The sequence below is a fragment of the Anolis carolinensis genome, chromosome 6, assembly GCF_035594765.1.
Source record: "Anolis carolinensis isolate JA03-04 chromosome 6, rAnoCar3.1.pri, whole genome shotgun sequence".
Taxonomy (NCBI): domain Eukaryota; kingdom Metazoa; phylum Chordata; class Lepidosauria; order Squamata; family Dactyloidae; genus Anolis; species Anolis carolinensis.
Window position 1 is genome coordinate 93,899,991 of NC_085846.1, and position 18,864 is coordinate 93,918,854.

At 42.1% G+C, this 18,864-nt stretch overlaps 1 protein-coding gene across 1 annotated transcript; it reads right to left on the minus strand.

The window, feature by feature from the left end:
* Positions 1-355: 355 nt before the first annotated feature.
* fzd1 (frizzled class receptor 1) lies at positions 356-4,371 on the minus strand. Its single transcript, XM_008112501.3, has one exon. The coding sequence runs from the start codon at positions 4,031-4,033 to the stop codon at positions 2,216-2,218; it is 1,818 nt and encodes a 605-aa protein (XP_008110708.1). The 5' UTR covers positions 4,034-4,371; the 3' UTR covers positions 356-2,215.
* Positions 4,372-18,864: the final 14,493 nt, after the last annotated feature.

An 18,864-nucleotide genomic window follows, 5' to 3' on the forward strand; every position in this document is an offset into this window, starting at 1 on the left:
AGAACTACTTATGACATCTTTCAATAAGAATTTTAAAAACAATTGGAAAGATGTTATTTTTCTTAAAGGAATTTGAGTAGCACAAAGCATGCTTCCAAATAACATTCTCAAAAAAAAAAACATCTCTAAGCTTTAACAAATCTTCTGTTATAGTAGAAACTGGTCTGACATTATGAACTGCAGTCCTTTCATAAATTGCAGATAACTTGCATCCGTTCCATCTAATGTCGGTATAGTGGCTTGTTTAATTTGAACAAAAGGACTATATAAAGGCTAGTTTCACTTCATTTAAAACATCCCGACAGCATTAGCATGACTGCAATGTCTTATGAAAAATTCTAGAAGGACAAGGGAGCTTTGTACAAAACCTCAATTTATTTCAAAGAAATTAAAAATATGTATTTCATATATATTTATATATATTTATATATAAACTTCTATTCCTCTATAAATATAGATGATCTTGCAATAGTGAACAGAAACAAATGCATACCAAATTCATGTCGCTATGCATTTTAGGGTATGGTAAATAATAGATAATATTTAGGACAGGTGCTTATATAAAAAGTTTGAAACAGTACAATCAGAAGAGCAGCAAACCAGTTTTGCCATACAAAGGATTAAATATTAAAATGTGTTTGCCAGTTAAATTTGATGCATTTTGTATAAGCCTGTTAAGGAAATACAAGCCATAACAGTTTAGAGAGAGCGTAGACCAATCATACCCAGGCTCTCTTAGCTTTACATATAAATTGCTATATTGAAACATCAGGCTTATAGATTCTTGGGGGTTTGACATCCCATCCTTCAGCTGAAATTTCTTTCCCCCGGTGGCATAAATCACCATGCCTTTCAATCACCTATTAACATGAAGGAATTAAAACCCACCCGTTATAATGATATGTAGAAATGAAATGTTTAAGCAACAAATACTTTTGAAAAAAATCAAAGTAATTCAAGCTGCTGGAATCTCTTACGAGATTTTTTTTTTTTTTTGCTCTTGGTCATGGACAGATAGGGTTTGTTTACAAAATGGGTTCAGCAGTGCTTTTCTTGGTTCTTCGCTCCCACCACATTTATTAAGCACGAAAACAAAAACAGCAAACCCTAACATTCCCAAAAAAAAGCAAACTGGTCAGAAATGGACTGCCAAAATACAATCAAAATGCAAAACCTGCCTTTATGCCTAACGGAGCAATAATGACCTTATTCCTCAGACAGAAAAATTTGCCCCTTCCTGGATTAGAAAGCACACTGTACCACTGAAATATGTGTATTACAGAAAGATGGGGGGGGGGGGGGGAGAGAGTGTTACAGCTCTTCAAAACTATCAGACATGTGCAGATGAGAGCAGCTGGTGAGAAAACTCGACTCTCAACCTTTCAATTTCATGCTTCTTAAAAATAGGTCACACCTTTAGGCAGGGCTCAGGAGTTTGGTGGTTGCGAGTGGAAGTTTGCTTAGGCTGGGCTAAGATATGCAGTTGGGTAACACAATAACACACATCTCCTCAAACTCCTCCCATTCTGGATTTGGAACAGGTAGAACTGCTTCCTCCTTTACACCTTCGGGTCACACTGAGTAAGGACTGGAGGAGTTGGCCTCTTCCACTCCCTGTCTGCTGTTGTTGACATTCAGAATAGATAAAGCCAGCTGTGCCTTCCAGCAGCCATCCCCACAACTTTCCCATTAGTTTTACTAACATCTTGCAAATCATCAGAACTATAACCAGTTTTGAATCGATCTACTTCACTCCGGGACCATCAGGCAACCAAACTACCCTGCAGAATGGCGGGGAAGGGAAGAGCTATTTTTTTCATTTTTGCACTAACAATGAAAAGAGAGTTGTTTTCCTTCTTTCCTTAAAAAAACCCAACAACAACAACAGAGAAAAGTCTGCCAAGGGGTTAAAAAAGTTCTAAATAATTATACAAAAGTGAGATTTTTTCCCATTTAAATACAAACGTACTTACAAAATCTTACAGAGGCTATTTACAACAACCTCAAAGTCACATTCCCAACTTTACAGTGAATTCAGTCCAGCCGAAGGCAGGGAGAAAACAAAAGGTCTGTCTCATTGCCAGCCGTTTTGTTATCAGGTTTCTGTGGTCGGGAGAGAAAAGTCCCCAGACCAAGCAGTCTTCACAGAGCGAGGGTTAGGATCTCAGTTGGGAGGCACTGGGCAGCCTCCTATCCCAAACTGGTTGTGTAGACCTCAGACAGTGGTTTCCCCTTGCTTGCTGTTGGTGAGTCTGGTATAGAACTTCCTCCAAGAACTGAGTGTTTTCCCAGACCAGATCCAGAAGCCTGATGTGATGCCTACAATTAAGGTCATGAGATACTTGATCATGAAGACAGTAAAGTCTGGGCTCATGGGTGGATGGTGGTGGTTACTGGGGCAAGGGATGGCGTAACTCTTGCAGCTCTGAGCAAACCAACTCCTTTCCCACTGTTCCCTAAAAGCTTGCTCATAAAAATAGCAGGCTATGACAATGGTGGCAGGCACTGTGTAGAGGACGCTGAAGATCCCAATCCTCACCATCAACTTCTCCAGCTTTTCAGTCTTGGTCCCATCATGTTTCATGATGGTCCTGATCCGGAAGAGGGACACAAATCCAGCCAGGAGGAAAGAAGTGCCAATGAACAAGTAAACAAACAACGGTGCCAACACAAAGCCCCGCAAGGCGTCCACATTGTTGATGCCTACAAAGCAGACGCCACTCAGCACGTCTCCGTCCACCTGCCCCAATGCCAAGATGGTGATGGTTTTGATGGCTGGCACGGCCCAGGCAGCCAGGTGGAAGTACTGCGAGTTGGCTTCGATGGCCTCATGGCCCCACTTCATGCCGGCCGCCAGGAACCACGTCAGTGAGAGGATGACCCACCAGATGGAGCTGGCCATGCCAAAGAAGTAGAGCATCATGAAGAGGATGGTGCAGCCTTCTCGCTTGGTGCCCTGGGCCACCGTCCGCACACCGTCATCCGAGAAGCGCTCGTTGCAGACCACCTTGTCCTCCAGCAGGAAGCCGGCCACATAGGCCACAGCCACGGCCGCGTAGCACCCTGAGAGGAAGACGATGGGCCGCTCTGGGTAACTGAAGCGCTTCATGTCCACCAAGTAGGTGAGGACGGTGAAGAGAGTGGAGGCGCAGCACAGCACCGACCAGATGCCAATCCAGGTGCGGGAGAAGCGCAGCTCCTCGGGCCCAAAGTACATGAGCCCGTGGAGGCGTCCCGGCTCACAAGGGGCCCCACAGTCCTTCTCGCCCAGGAAGCGGTAGTTGAGGTAGGAGGGCACCTTGAGCACCCGGGGACAGGTGAACTTCCCCACCCGCTCTCCCAGTCCTCCCCCGCCTGCTAATCCACCGCCGGCCCTGAACTGGGGGTTACTGGTCCAGGCCTGGGGCCCCACTGAGGGGGTCGGGGTGCCCCTCTCGGAGGTGTTCTGCCCCACGCAGAGCTCTCCTGCCCCGTGGACGGGGAACTTCTCGCACCGGAGGGTGTCGGGCCACTGGAAGCCGAACTTGTTCATGAGGGCCTCGCAGCCCTGCCTGGCCCGTTCGCAGAGGGACCGGCAAGGGGGCAAGGCCTGCTCCAGGACGGTGCACACCGGGGCATACATGGAGCAGAGGAAGAACTTGAGCTCGGCCGAGCACTGCACCTTGACCAGCGGGTAGAACTGGTGCACCTCCAGGCCGGCGTCCTCCTGGTTGGTGTGGCCCAGCAGGTTGGGCATGATGGTCTGGTTGTAGGCAATGTCGGTGCACAGGGGGATGGTGATGGGCTGGCAGTAGCCGTGGTCGGGCACCGAGATGCCCCTCTCACCGTTGTAGGGCTGCGGGTGGGCAGGAGGAGGAGGGGGGGCCTGAGCCTGGCCAAGAGCTGCCTCTGGGCACAACAGCAGCACCAGGAGCAGGGTCAGGAGAGGCCCACGGCCCAGGGGTGGGAGGAGGGTGCTGCTGCCACGGGAGGTGCTCCTCCTGTGCCTCCCAGCCTTGGCTGCCCAGCCCACAACTTGCCACTTCTCAGCCATACTTCTCCTCCTCCTCCTCCTCCTCCTCCTTGCTGCTCCTTCTGCCTCGTCCCTCCTCCTCTCCTTCCAGCTCAAACTTGAGACTCATGAAGGGCTGCGAGGGACAAGAAGGAGCCCAGCTCTCCACCAGGCGCTCCTTCCTCCGCAGCGCCTCTTCTTCTCTCTTTGCTGCAGACAGGTAAAGCCCGGCTTCTCCTTCTGCTTCTCCTGCTGCTGCTGCTGCTACTGTTCCCGCCGCCTTTTCCTCCTCCTCCTCTTCTTCTTCCTCCGCCACCGCGGCCGCCTGACCATTTGTGGCAATCCCTCAAGTCCGCTCTTCCTTCCCCTCGAACCGGTTTCCAGGCGCCCCGCAGTCTGCCTTTTTCACCGGGAGGGAGGAGCCTTGAAACCGACGCGTCAGGGACCGTCGCCCAAGACCAGCCCCGGATCCCGAGCGCAAAGGGAGGAGGAGAAGGAGGAGGGAAAGAAGGCAGGGTGGCGGAGGAGGAGGAGGAGGAGGAGGAGGAGGAGGAGGAGGTCGCCCGAGACGGCGCTTTCCTGCCCATCCCTCCCTCCCTCCCGTCCTCCACCTCAGTCAGAAACACACACACTCGTCTCTCTCTCTCCCCCTCCCTCCTCCAACTTCTCCAGGACACAAGAGAGAAAGGGAGAGAGGTGGGGAGAAAGAAAGAAGGAGAATAGCCCCATATGCTCTGGGCGCCTCATGAATGGACGCGGGAAGACAATCGCCTCTCGTGTGAACGCCTTATAAAAGTCCGCGCTTCCCAAGAAGAAGAAGGAACATAAAGAGGCGGGAGGAGGCTAAAGAAAAAGGGGGTGGAAAAAAGTCCAGAACAGATGTTGGCCAGGATAAAGTTTAGGAGTTTCACAGCGTGAGCGAGAGAGGGAGAGGGAAAAAGAAAACCCTCCTCGGTTGCTGTGAGTTTTCCGGGCTGTATGGCCATGTTCCAGAGGCATTCTCTCCTGACGTTTCGCCCACGTCTATAACAGGTATCCTCCGAGGTTGTGAGGTCTGTTGGAAACTAAGCAAGTGGAAGGTCCAGGGTGGGCGAAAGAACTCTTTGTCTACAGACCCACGAAGAAAACCCAACCAATGCTACTACCTTCAACAAAGGTCAAGAGGGATCTCCTCACCTCTGCAGCAGTCTACCGCACAATACATTTATAATAAATAATAAATTTTATTTCTACCCCGCCACCATCTCCCCGAAGAGACTAGGAGCAGCCAACAAAATGCAGCAAAGTGCCACATGTAGATAATACGTAAATCTGAAACAATAAAAACCACAAAATTACAACCACACACACACATAATTACAATGTAAAACATTAAAATTCATAAAATGCAGTCATAGCTGTGGATAAAAACAAGTTATTTCACCCCCCCATCCCAAATTCTTCCCTCACTTTCTTACCCTGTCACTACCCATACCATCCCACTTTCAAAACCTCACTTCCTTCTTACCCCTTCCCTGATCCTATTCGTGCCTTCCCAATTTTGTATTGTATTAGTTTGATGTTGGAAATTTCAATAAATAGATTTGCAAAACAAAAAACAAAAAAACCCCAAACAAGTTGTTTCAATAGACATAGCCCTTAGCCCGGATACCATACAGCTGTGGACAAGTCTACATAGGGACCACCAAACGCAGCAGCATTGCCCAAACACAATTCCAAGAACATGAAAGGTATGGCAGACTAGTGCAACCAGAGACGTCAGCCATAGCAGAGCACTTGATGAACCAACCTGGACGCAGCATATTATTTGAGAACACAGAAATGCTGGACCACTCTCACAACCACTCTGTTAGACTACACAGAGAAGCCATCAAAATCCACAAGCATGTGGACAATTTCATCAGAAAGGAAGAAATCATGAAAATGAATAAAATTTGGCTACCAATATTTTAAAAACTCTAAAATAGGACAGTAAATAAAGTATAAAACTCTGAAAACAGGGAATTCCAAACATGAAACAATCAGGGCCAGCTAACACCTCCCAACAAAGGATTCACCCAGGCAGGACTCAGCCAGGCCTTGAATCTGTAATGCCATTAAATGCTAATTCAAACTTAATGCCATTAAATTGTAGCATTCAAACTTGCCTTCAACAAACAAGAGTTTGTTCGACAACACAAACAAGCCTTCAACAACACAAACAAGAGTTTACCTGTCCAAACGGATCTCACTTTACGAACCACCGCGAAGACTAAGATCTTCTGGGGAGGCCCTGCTTTCAGTCCCACCACCATCACAGGTGGTGTGGGACATATTCAGCAAAACAATTGTGGTGTGGCGTTGTATGTTGACCCATCAATTACTGCCAGGATTGGCAAAGATTTTTGGCTTCATGAAGCAAAAGGTGTTGCCAAGCCCCAACTCACTGGACTATCAGGTGAATCCTAATTTAGCATTGATGACAGGATTATGTCCTCTATCACACATATGAATACAGAGCAAGCTGTGTGGAAGAACAAACAGAAAACGTTCCCTCTTTCTATCTAATGACAGGAATGGCCCTGATCCCTCTGTGTTTATTGAGAAATATTTTCATGGAAGAAAGAACAATCAGGTACAGAAGTATGCTGTGGTGGCACAATGGGCTAAACCCTTGTGAACTGCTGATTTGAAGGTTGCTGGTTCGAATCTGTGAGACGGGGCGAGCTTCTGTCTGCCAGCTCTAGCTTACGGGGACATGAGAAAAACCTCCTAGTAACACATCCAGGTGTCCCTTGGGTAATATCTCTGTAGACAGTCAATTCTCTAACATCAGAAACGACTTGCAGCATGTTCTCAAGTTGCTTCTGACATTTTAAAAAGCCCTCCAACTTCATTGTGTTTAGGACAGGGATGGGCAAGTTATTGCCCTCCAGGTGTTTTGGGCTTCAACTTCCACAGTTCCTAACAGCTGGTAAGATGGCTGGGATTTGTGGGAGTTGTAGTCGGAAACACTTAGAGGGCCAAAGTTTGCCCATGACACTGAGTACCCATCCCCATGTTTAATTTGTTGTTAACTACTATCAACCACATAGAATCATTAAATCAGAGAATCATTGAGTTGGAAGAGACCACAAGGTCCATCCAGTCTGACCTCATTTTGCTGTGCAGGAACATACAATCAAAGCACTTGACGTTGACTTATGGCAATCTTATGAACGAGGGACCTCCAAGTCACTTTGACCAGGGCCCACTTTGACCAGGGACCAGTCTCCAACATTAGTACCAAAAGGCTTACAAATTGATTTTTGGTCAACTTTAGATTTGGTTTGGTAATTTGGGGTGCTGATTCAGAAAACTGCATTGGATAGAACACATCAGCTCTAGTTTCTGATACAGAACATATGCCATCAAGTAGTCACCATCTGCTCGCCCACAAAAAATCATATTTAATAATTTAGAGCTGATGTGGTCTATCCAATGCAATGGCCAGCTCTGTGGAAAAGAGTGGAAATATAATAAATAAAATAAAGAGGAAAAAGGTTCGCAGACCAGATTTCCGTTCTCGCGACCCACTGCTGGGCCATGGCCCACAAGTTGAGAGCCACCACCTTAAGCAAAGAAATGGATGCTTCAAACCTATGAGCCCAGACTATGCAACACCAGGGATTGATTCAGAATGATGAAGTTTGTGATAGGCATGTTGTAGAACTGGAGTTAGATTAAGATAGTGAGAGCATCTCTTCCCACCTCACGACCTCTGTTTTGCTCTACACAGGAATTGGCTATATCAGGGGTCCCCAAACTTTTTAAACAGGGGGCCAGTTCACGATCCTTCGGACCATAGGAGGGCCAGACTATAGTTGGTCACCGAGCAATAATTAATAATAGTATTAATAATAACAACAACAATAATAATAAAAAGAGGGTTGGAAGAGACCCTTTGGGTCATTGAGTCCAACCCCCTTCTGCCTTTGTGCACCGAAAGCACAAGCAAAGCACCCCTGACAGATGGCCACCCAGCCTCAATGTCAATAATAATAATAATAATAATAATAATAATAATAATAATAATAATAGTAATAATAGGGTTGGAAGAGACCCCTTGGGCCATTGAGTCCAACCCTCTTCTGCCTTTGTGCACTGAAAGCACAAGCAAAACACCCCTGACAGATGGCCACCCAGCCTCAATGTTAATAATAATAATTAATAATAATAATAATAATAATAATAATAATAATAATAATAATAAAGAGGGTTGGAAGAGACCCCTTGGGCCATTGAATCCAATCCCCTTCTGCCTCTGTGCACCAAAAGCACAAGCAAAGCATCCCTGACAGATGGCCACCCAGCCTCAATATTATTATTATTATTATTATTATAATAATAATAATAATAATAATAATAATAATAATAATAATAATAATAGTGGTTGTAAGAGAAGAAGAGACCCCCTTGGGTCATTTAGCCCAACCCCCTTCTGCCCTTGTGCTGTGGGGGCCGGATAAATGGCTTCGATGGGCCGCATCCGGCCCCCGGGCCTTAGTTTGGGGACCCCTGGGCTATATGTTATTGATGTTTCCTATCATAAATTGACTTGTTAAATGTGACATGACAATTTCTAGCAAAGTAAGTGAGACATGTTCCTCCATGGACTCCAGTTCCCAGCATCCCTCCTAATGGTCTGTGCTGGCTAGGGCTGGTGGGGCATGCAGTCTAACAGCAACAATTCGCTACCCCAGTTTTAAAGGTCAAGAACCCGTGTTCCTGTTTAAAGCAAGAAAGGAAGGAAAAAATTTCTTCTTCTTCTTCTCAAAATAGTCATTCATTTATTATTTAATTTTTTCCCTGCTATCATTCCACAGAGATTCACATTCATAAAAATGTCATTAAAATTATTTTAAATGCATATCATCAGTGGTAGAACGGATAATATGTAATGTATAGCCATAACGATTTTAAAAAGCAGAGCCAGGAGAACAGCTGAATACTAACTGAAAATGTCAATAGAATTCAAGCTGAGGAAGATGTTATCTGCAAACTGCCTTATAAACATGTCAAAATGACCTACCTAGCAGTCAACTATTCCTGCGCAAATGCAATCTCATGAGGCCTTGAAAATTGCACTGCCACTGCCCAGACACAATGGATGACGGTGCAGCAGCGTCACCGCAGTTGCTACTCCACTGTAGACCAGCACTGACCTATGGCCACTTTCGGTCTATTTTCATTCCAATTTGTTTCTACCTTTGTCCCAATCATTGTCCCCCGCTACTTCATTATCAACATCTTCCTGTTATATTCTAGGTGGAATTGAAGAGTATAATCCAAACTCCATCCCCTTGTTACCCAATTATCTCTGCCTTCTTAAGATTCACCTAAGGATAGATTTTTTCAACATTTATGAAGATTGATATTTGAGTCTCTTTTAACATGACACAATTAATGTGCAATAACACAATCACTTCAAAAGTACTTTGACTTTATTCAATGGAATCCTGGAGTTTGTAGTTTGGTGAAGTTCTAGCAATCTCAGCACAGCATTCTAAATATCTAATGAAACTACAATTTGCAGGAATCTATAGTTAAACTGTTGTAACAGTGTAGTGTGAAAGGATCATTTGACTTGGTGAAAGACATAAGCTGGATCTACACTGCCAAATAATGCAGTTTGGAACTGCATCATATGGTCAGGGTAGAGTTTAATTGTATTGAACTGCATTATATGGTTCTACCTATATCATACAGTGCAGTTCTAAACTGCATTATTTGGCAGTGTAGATCTAGCCTTATAGTGTTAGTTATAAGCAAAACACTGATCATTTTTAAAAAGTGTTCTTCACATGCTAGTGACTGCTTAGTTATCTCAGAAATGTCTGCTTTTAAGTTTCACTCTGTGTTCTAATGGCATCCATTATAAATGTATTTTAAACAGTTTTTACCTATCTGTTGTTAAAACATGTGTGTGTGCCTTCATACTGCCTGTCAACCTATGATGACCCCATGCCCTTCAGAGGGTTTTCTCTGGCAAGGGATAGTCAGAGCTGGTTTTGCCAGTTCCTTCTTCTGAAATGTAGCTTATGAAACCTGGTATTTGTTGATAGCCTCCCATCCAAGTGCTAACCAAGGTTGACCTTGCTTAGTTCCCAAGATCCGATGGGATTTGGTGTCTTTAGGATATTTGATAGTTTGTTTTTGTTGCAGTCTGCTTTTAAGTCCTTCCCGATTTATGGGGCCCTTAAGCTGAACTTATCATTTTGTTTTCTTGGCAAGATTTATTCAGAGGGAGTTTGCCCTTGCCTTCTGCTGAGGCTGAGAGTGTGTGACTTGCTCAAGGTCACCTAATGATTTTCCATGGCTGAGCAGAGATTTGAATCCTGGTCTTCAGAGTCATAGTCCAACGAACAAACCACTACATACCATGCTGACTTGTTGCTTAATATCTTTTGAAACACTTTTAATGTAAGATTTTTGCCATTTGAAATTATTGCAAGTCACTTTGATCTCTTTGTGGAGCCCCCAGTGGCGCAGTGGGTTAAACTTGCTGATCAAAAGGGCAGCGGTTCGAATCTGGGGAGCAGGGTGAGCTCCCGCTGCTATCTCCAGCTTCTGCCAATCTAGCAGTTTGAAAACATGCAAATGTGAGTAGATCAATAGGTACTGCACTGGTGGGAAGGTAATGTCGCTCCATGCAGTAATTATGGCCACATTACCTTGGAGGTGTCTATGGATTACGCCGACTTTTTGGCTTAGAAATGCAGATGAGCGCCAACCCCCAGAGTCGGACACAACTAGACGTAATGTCAGGGAAAAAACTTAGCTTAACCATAGAATCATAGAATCATAGAATAGTAGAGTTGGAAGAGACCACATGGGCCATCCAGTCCAACCCCCTGCTAAGAAGCAGGAAATCGCATTCAAAGCACCCCCGACAGATGGCCATCCAGCCTCTGCTTAAAAGCCTCCAAAGAAGGAGCCTCCACCACGGCCCCGGGGAGAGAGTTCCACTGTCGAACAGCTCTCACAGTGAGGAAGTTCTTCCTGATGTTCAAGTGGAATCTCCTTTCCTGTAGTTTGAAGCCATTGTTCCACGTCCTAGTCTGCAGGGCAGCAGAAAACAAGCTCCCTCCCTCCTCCCTTGATCCCTTAGCAGGAGAAAAGTAGGCTATACACTAAATGAACAAGAAAATTATGATGAACGCTTTCATTATTTCAGAAGAAAACCTGAGACCTTACAGTTTGTGATGGTCTTGGATAGGAGATTCAGTGACCAAGTAGCTGGGCATATGTAATAATGGATTACTTTCTTAACTGATCATCTAACAATCATACAACTAATCTAAAGTTGAGGACAATATGTACCCAGTTTTCCCTCCTTTTTACACACACAATGGCACAAGTACATACATCCTAATAAAATGTGCAACGGCGTAACCTTGAGTTCCTCCAGGTTTGACAATTAACTCAATCAGTGCAGTGCTAAATTTATCTACTCTACAGTAACTCATGTTGTGTTTAATGGAGACTTTCTCTCAAGTTAGTGTGTATAGGTTTTCCAGCCTGTTTCTCCCCCAAACAAATTGACATCATGTCTATTGAGCAAAAAGTTACAGACTCTGTTTTTACAAAGATACAGTCACTAGTTAGAACATTTTCCCTGTGTTTCTTACAGACAAATTGCAGGCTAAATATTTAGGCCACTTACTTTCTCCCAGCAGTGCTGTCCCACATTCAGAAAAAGTTACTACCAACATCTAGTTATAATGAACAGATATGAGAAAGCATGTTTTCAAATAGCACGTTATTGCCTATGTTATGTATCTGTTGTGTGTATGTAGGGGGTATAATAAAAATTCTTAAATACTGTACCACTTGGCTACTTGAAAATTGGCAGTCTATGGTGCTCTGTATTGGAAAATAAATATATTTAAATAATTAGTTGAGTGCTGTTCTGTTTCATAAAAAGAGAAGGTGAATTGGCAGATAAAGCTTTCTTCAGTAAACCCTCCACCTTTGTGGGTTGAGTGCAGGGCCCCCACAAAAGTGGGTATAAATACAAATAAAAAACTATTTTTAAACTTGAGAGAATACCTCTCTAGAAATTGTTAGGTCTTCCAGTGTGATTTCATGATCAGAAATTCCGACTTCTTGCTGATGGATCTATAAATGCCTAGAGAAGTATTACGTTGTTCCCTGGAAGTTGACCACAGAGTCACACTGGAGGACCAAGAGATTCATGGAGATAACCTATTGATCAAATCTGCAAATCAAATTTCCAAAGGGAAAGGGCAACTGCATTCCAAGAATGACAGCTTGCAAGGATAAAGAAATATGTTTGAAGCACTTTACAATAAAGTATAAACTTACAGTTAGATCCTATGCGTGCTTATTCAAAAGTAAGTCTCGCAGACTTTTGTGGGATCCCATCTTGGGGAAAAGGTGGTGTATAGAGTCAATAAATAATACCAAAACTATCAAAAAATAAGTGGACATATAAGACTTAATGAGACAATTCTAGAATTTGCAGTAGGATTGAATGGTTAGGATCTCTCCCTCCCTTATTGTGAGTTCTTAAAGGCAGTAAAATCCATACTTTTTATACACATTCGCAAAGGATCTGACTCTCAAGACAATGAACTGCAAGTGTGGACTTTTGGGTTTTAAGGGCTAGTAAAAGAAAATGGCCCTAAAATCATTGCCAAAGTATTCACTTCCGATAGATCCGGAGAGTGGCTGGCAGCCCGCCAAGATAATAAAGTGTACTATTTGGCTCAAGGAATGTGTCAAAACAATCCAGGAAGGAGGGTTATCTTTTGAAGAGACCAGAAGATGCGTAAATAAAGGCTTACTGGTCGCCTTTCCAGAGGTCAGTGTGGAGTCAGCTTTGGGATGTGATTGATTGTGACAGATGGTGAAATTCCCCAAAGATGGGGGGGGGGGGAGATATCCCCAAGACTCCAGAATTCCAGGAATTAGTGCCAGTTTCATCTCTGGAAGTCACTGCCAAAACAGTGGTTTAGAAAGCCTTGGATCGAAGGATGGGACCACTAATGTTTGACAGAGCAAATAGTTGATAAAAGCTAGACAAAAAAAATGGTCCGCTCAAAAATACTTCAAACAAGCATCTGATATGTAAGTCTTGTTAGGAATGTCTGTTTTTATGTATGCATAAATATTGTTGTGTTTTTATTTGTGCTCTTTTCTGTTAATTTTTTAATTAAAAACATTGAGGGGGAAATTGCTACAAATAGTATAGTCATAAAGATAATATCAGCACCTTCCCAGTTTTGGCGCCTTGTACAACACACATTGTACATCGATATTGCACATTATACATTATGGCAGCCAATCACAATACTATTCTGTATGTGTACTGGCGTACCTTGTCTCCCTGTGTGGACATTACACTAAATTAAGAGGATTGTGATTGCAGCCACTTGAGGATGGTACATACCCTTTTTTCATTTCAATTACAATATAGTATTGCCACCATGTCTGTGAGACCCGCAGTTTTACATAGCTGCCTCCAAACATAGGAGTTATCTCTAACCATTTTCTAGTACTTCAGTTCTATGATAGTCATTTCATTGATAGTCATTCAATTGGATTCATTACCCGTGGTTTCACATCTAGGAATGGATCCTTCATGGATATGGAAGTCGTACTATATAACTAATGGGTTTTGTTATTGTTGTTTTCACTGACATGATAATAGTAAAGGAGTGTTTAAGGCTCTGACAACAAGCCTATGATTTTCTCTTCATGTGTACAAAAATGTGTGAAGGGATGGCACTGGACCACATCAACTGTTTCTGCAGCTGCCAATTGTTTGCTGGAATAGGTGCCAAAGGATGTGTACAGCTGTATGTTCATAAGCTGACAGCATTAATTATCCCATTGACATTACTACCCCACAGCATAAGCACTAGCTCCCATACATTGTAAATACCAAATATTTTCACTAGTGTGAATTACCTGCTTCCCAAATACATTTCCAAGACACATTGGCAGGCAACCAAACAAATACTTCAGGTGTGCCCTATGGTCTTTGGGCATGTTCTGTGGAGCTGTTGAGTTTCTCCCTTCCAGGGTTAAATTCCTGTATCACAAACCTTTCTTGCAATATTCTCCATGTGTTGGATAAACAATGAACGTTGCCATGTTGCTCTGAGTCCTCCTCAGGGTGAGAGAGCGCAGTATAGAAATGCAGTAAATAAATAAATGTCTGACTTTCTCTATGGTCTCTGTGGTAGCGATGCGCTTAGGGGATTTTGGACTCAAGTATCTTTACCCTCTTCCAAAGATGCATATGATCTTTAGGTGCTTATGTGCATTGCTTCACATACTTTGTAGTGCACTGACCCAACTCTGACAGTTGTGGAGAGAGGGACAGCGGAGTGCTGGATAATAGCCAGTGTACTTATGCAAACATATAGATGTAAATGAATCACTTTTAAATTAAGGTCTGTTTTTTGATTGCATTTTCTGATTTGTCACATAAATGGGAAGGCACAAACCTGGGAATGGATTCAGTCCAAGTTTGGAACACCTTTTTCAAGTTAAAACACTCAAATTGGTTTTAAAAGTAACATTTTTGGCAGCATGTATGCACGTCTCATTTACATTTTCTCATGCACCCCTCGCCCCCGCAATTGAAACCTCCAAACCCTTATATAACTTCTCAAATTAGCACTATCTTCTGATAATATTTTATCCCCCGAAGCTCTGTGCAAATTCGAATACTTACAAGGTTTGCTCTTGAGAAAAGGCATGCTGATTTTATTAGCACTACTATTTTAAGGTGCCAGCAAAAGCTGCAGCATTATTTAAAAGTTCTATGCAAGCCTAAAGCTGCAGACCTATACCTAGGGACTTGGGAATAATCCCTATTGAGCTCTATTGGTCTTCCATGTATGAGGTTTCAGTGTTGAGAATCCAAAGAATTAAACAATTTGCAAGAGCGAGTTTCATGGAAAATATAGCATTGTTCAGATGCCGCCAATTTTATATTGGAGAAAGTTTAGTTGATCATAAAGTTGTATTTCCCATAAATGTGTGGTATAGGGAAACGGATCAGAGCGTTATCTGAGGAATGCAAGAACAGTGACTGCGGGAAGCCTGCATTGATCCGTCCCTGGTTGCCACATTAACTCACATGACCCCATCAACAACAATCTCCCAGTCTTGACTTTGTTGTGTATCTCAAAATGCCACAGTAATCTCACCTCATCCCATTTCCACATCAATTTGCAAGATCTTGTGTGTGTTTAGAAGGGGAAATTGGATTGGTTTGTTTTGCATTTTTGTTTTTAAAAAGTATGCATTTTCATACGCAATTTTAATCAATGCATTTTGTTGCCATTTTTTAATTGAGTAGATAACATTTGTGTGCTGCTCTGAGTACATTTTCAGCTGTCTGCGGTTTTTAAAATGCATGAATATGGTTTTATGTGCCTTTTATTTCTTCATAAACATGTAGGTTTTGGAGACAGAGGGTGCATATGCATTGCAGAATTAATTTGATTTTATACCACTTTAACTGCCATGACACAATGCCATGGCTTCCTGTTATTGTTTGGTGAGGCACTCTTTAGGGAAGGCTAAAGATCTTGTAAAACTGCAACTCCTATGATTCCTTAGCATGACAGTTAAAGTGGTGTCAAACTACACTAATTCTTCATTATAGATGCACCATGGCATCACATCTTGGGAAATGCGCAATGGATACTTTCAGTGAGGATCTCCAACCCAATTAAGTTCTTTTCAGTGAGGATCTCCAACCCAATTAAGTTCTTTTCTTACTTGGGCCATGAGTAACTTCATAGGTACAAGTAAGTCAGGGTAAATAAACCAAAGCTCTCATGTTTAAGATAAAATAATTCTACAGGATTACTGGACTAGAGTTAGGATGCCCTAACATCAAGCATAGAATTCAGGCCAGTTAGGCAATGTCCTGTTCTACAGGGATCAATGCAATAGCAACTGGTAGTTCAAATTCCCGTATCACTGAGATGATGAATCCACTGAACTTTGTTTGAATTTTAGAAGACCTACCAAGGTGCAAACTCAAAATAGTTTCAGTACCTTGAATAGTTCCATTAAAGTTCATTTTAAAATGCAATTATGACAACTGTCCCACCGATTTGGGCACACTAACCACAGCTAGAGGAATATGGGTTGCTCCAAGTGATTCACCAAAGTGGCTGCATACTTATTATTATAACAGATAATGGTGTCTTACTGTCTGGTACCTCAAGTCACTGCTTTGACTGTTTTATGAACCTGTTTGTTTCTCATTTTGCTGCTAAGGGCTTTCAACATTTAACTGTAGGAAGAGAGATAAAGAAGTGGGGAACTCATGCAACAACTATAAGAGCAATGTCACAGATGCTTGTTTCAGAGCTCCTGGATTCTATGCATTCTTGTCACTAAGACACATACTTTATGGCAAGATAGCAGCTCAGAAACACAAACTTTCCCTATATGCAGCCATTAATGTAGTTTATATGATTATAAAAACATGAGTGCATAGGAGAGAGGGGTTTTTTGGGAGGGGGAGAAATACATGAATTAAGATATGCGATGGGGTATGTTCCTTTCTTGGACTAAATTCCCCAGGATCCACAAACTCAATTTCTGGGAATGTTAGGAACTCCAAACCCCCAAAGGAAAAAGAAGAAGACCACATACTAGATGGTTAGACTCAATTAAAGAAGCCATGACTAGAGTAGGTTGACTTGGAGGTTTCTTATTCCTGGGGTTTGCCTTCTATTGATGTCAACTTGATAGCAGTCAACAGTAAACAACAATCAAGAGGTGTTTCACATTTTTTCCAGTTCTGAGCTATTTCCAATCTGACAGCAGCACAAAAATGTAAATAGTTCTTTAGAGTTTAGTGTCTCACAGTTGTCACAAGAATGGAGAGAAGTCATATTTTTGATCAACTGGAATTGTTTCTTTAAAAAAAATTGGTGTATTAGAATATATTTTCCTGAATTTCAGAAATATTGGAGCACTCATACCACATGTGGAAATAAGCACCCAGTTCCCCATAATTCCTCCAGCATTTATTATGAAAATATTCTCCCCTTCTTCAAAAATGCCAAAGAGCAAACCATGATTTTGCCATTTTATATGAGGGATGCTATTTCACTATGCAATTGTATATAAAGGACATGATCATCCATGGATTTTGGAATATGGAGGGCCAACTGTACTCTCTTAGTCAGATAAGTCTTTGGGTTTTAATTTATGTGGCAAAAAGAGCCACATAAGTTGAAGTATTATGTAATTGTTTTTAAACTTCTGCAAGAATAATTTTTAAAACTGTACCCTATTTCTATGTTTGTAAACCACCTTGGATCCTGTACAGTATAAGGAGAAAAGCATGATATAAATACATGAATAAAATAAATGATTACTGTACCTGTGGAACCCGTCAAGTTGCTTTAATGGTTTATTGGCTCCCTCCAAACTTTCTTCACCAAGGCGTGCAACAACATGTCTGAGAAATTCATTCATATGGATATAATTATGTTTATATTTATATATTGAGATTCACACACCTACACAGCGCATCTAGCAAATCAGAGTGATAACAAGATTCAAAAACTGAAATATATTATTATGTCTGAGAAATTGGTTTTATTGCTGCTGCTTTCTCATTTAAATACTTCAGATTGGACATTACATGCCTTTATCTAGCTATATATTGATTTAATATTAAACTGTGCACAAAATCCTCATTGTTTTCAAATATTGCATTAATAGGAAATACAATTATTGAGATTGTCTGCAAAAAAGTATCCTGCCCTAGAAAATATGAAAGCACTGTGTTCAAAGGACATGGAAAATAAACTCCCTTTCTTTATAGCCCTCTGCCCATGGGATTTGGCATAAGACAGACAAGAAAAAGTCTAAGAAATGTCAGGTTTCCTTTGCTGGCAGTTTTTTTTTTACTTTGTTCTGAACAGAAACAACTTTGGCTCAAAAGGTAAATTTCACTGACTGTAGGTTTTACTAAATGTGTGTTTAGTTGTGCAAGCAAAGGAAAGTTGAGAGTGTACTAAATATGCCTAGGTTTTACAACCCCTTTCTTTTTTTTCTTCTTTCTTTTTTTTGTGTGTTTCTTTCTCTCTCTTTCTGAAAAGCACTTAAGAAAAACCTATTCACTGGAAGCTGCCAATTCTTTTATTTACAATAAGAACAGATTGGGGGATACTAGAGAAAATGCATGTGGCAAATTAGGCTGAACTCAGTGGCCTGAATTTTAAATGCGAAGGAGAGAGAGAAATATATGAAGGGCTCGCTCGTTTGCGATTTCATTGCATTCCCCTCTTTCTTTCTGAAACTGTCCTAAAGCCATTATCATAGCTGAATAGTTTGCATAATGGAAAACACAGACACCTCAGATCTTCTTTTGCATGACAAACCCTTGATTAGAAAAATAATAGGATGGAAATGGAATTGGTGTTTACTATGGATGGCTGGAGAAAGGAACCCGGCATTAAAAGCAACGAGGGCAAGGGAAGGGAGAGTACGCTCTGCATCCTGGAGTATGATAGGGACAGATGAGTGAATCTTTTCAATATAAGCTGTTTATAGTCCTTTTGGGGGCTGAGAAAAGTGGGGAAATTGATTTTTTTAAACAAATCCCACAATGAAAATTCCTAACCCTAAAAATAATAATAAAAGGTTTATTCATAGGTTTAAAAAAGTAAGTCTCCTTATCTGGAAAAAGCAATTTGTGGACCATATTATAACAGACTGACAATAAACTAGAGAAGAGGATGCCATATAATGAATCAGCAGCAATTGTCCATTGAGCCCTGTACTATGTAATTTGATAAGTAGCTCTCAAAGACAACAGCCCAGCCAGCTAGTATCTTGGCTGG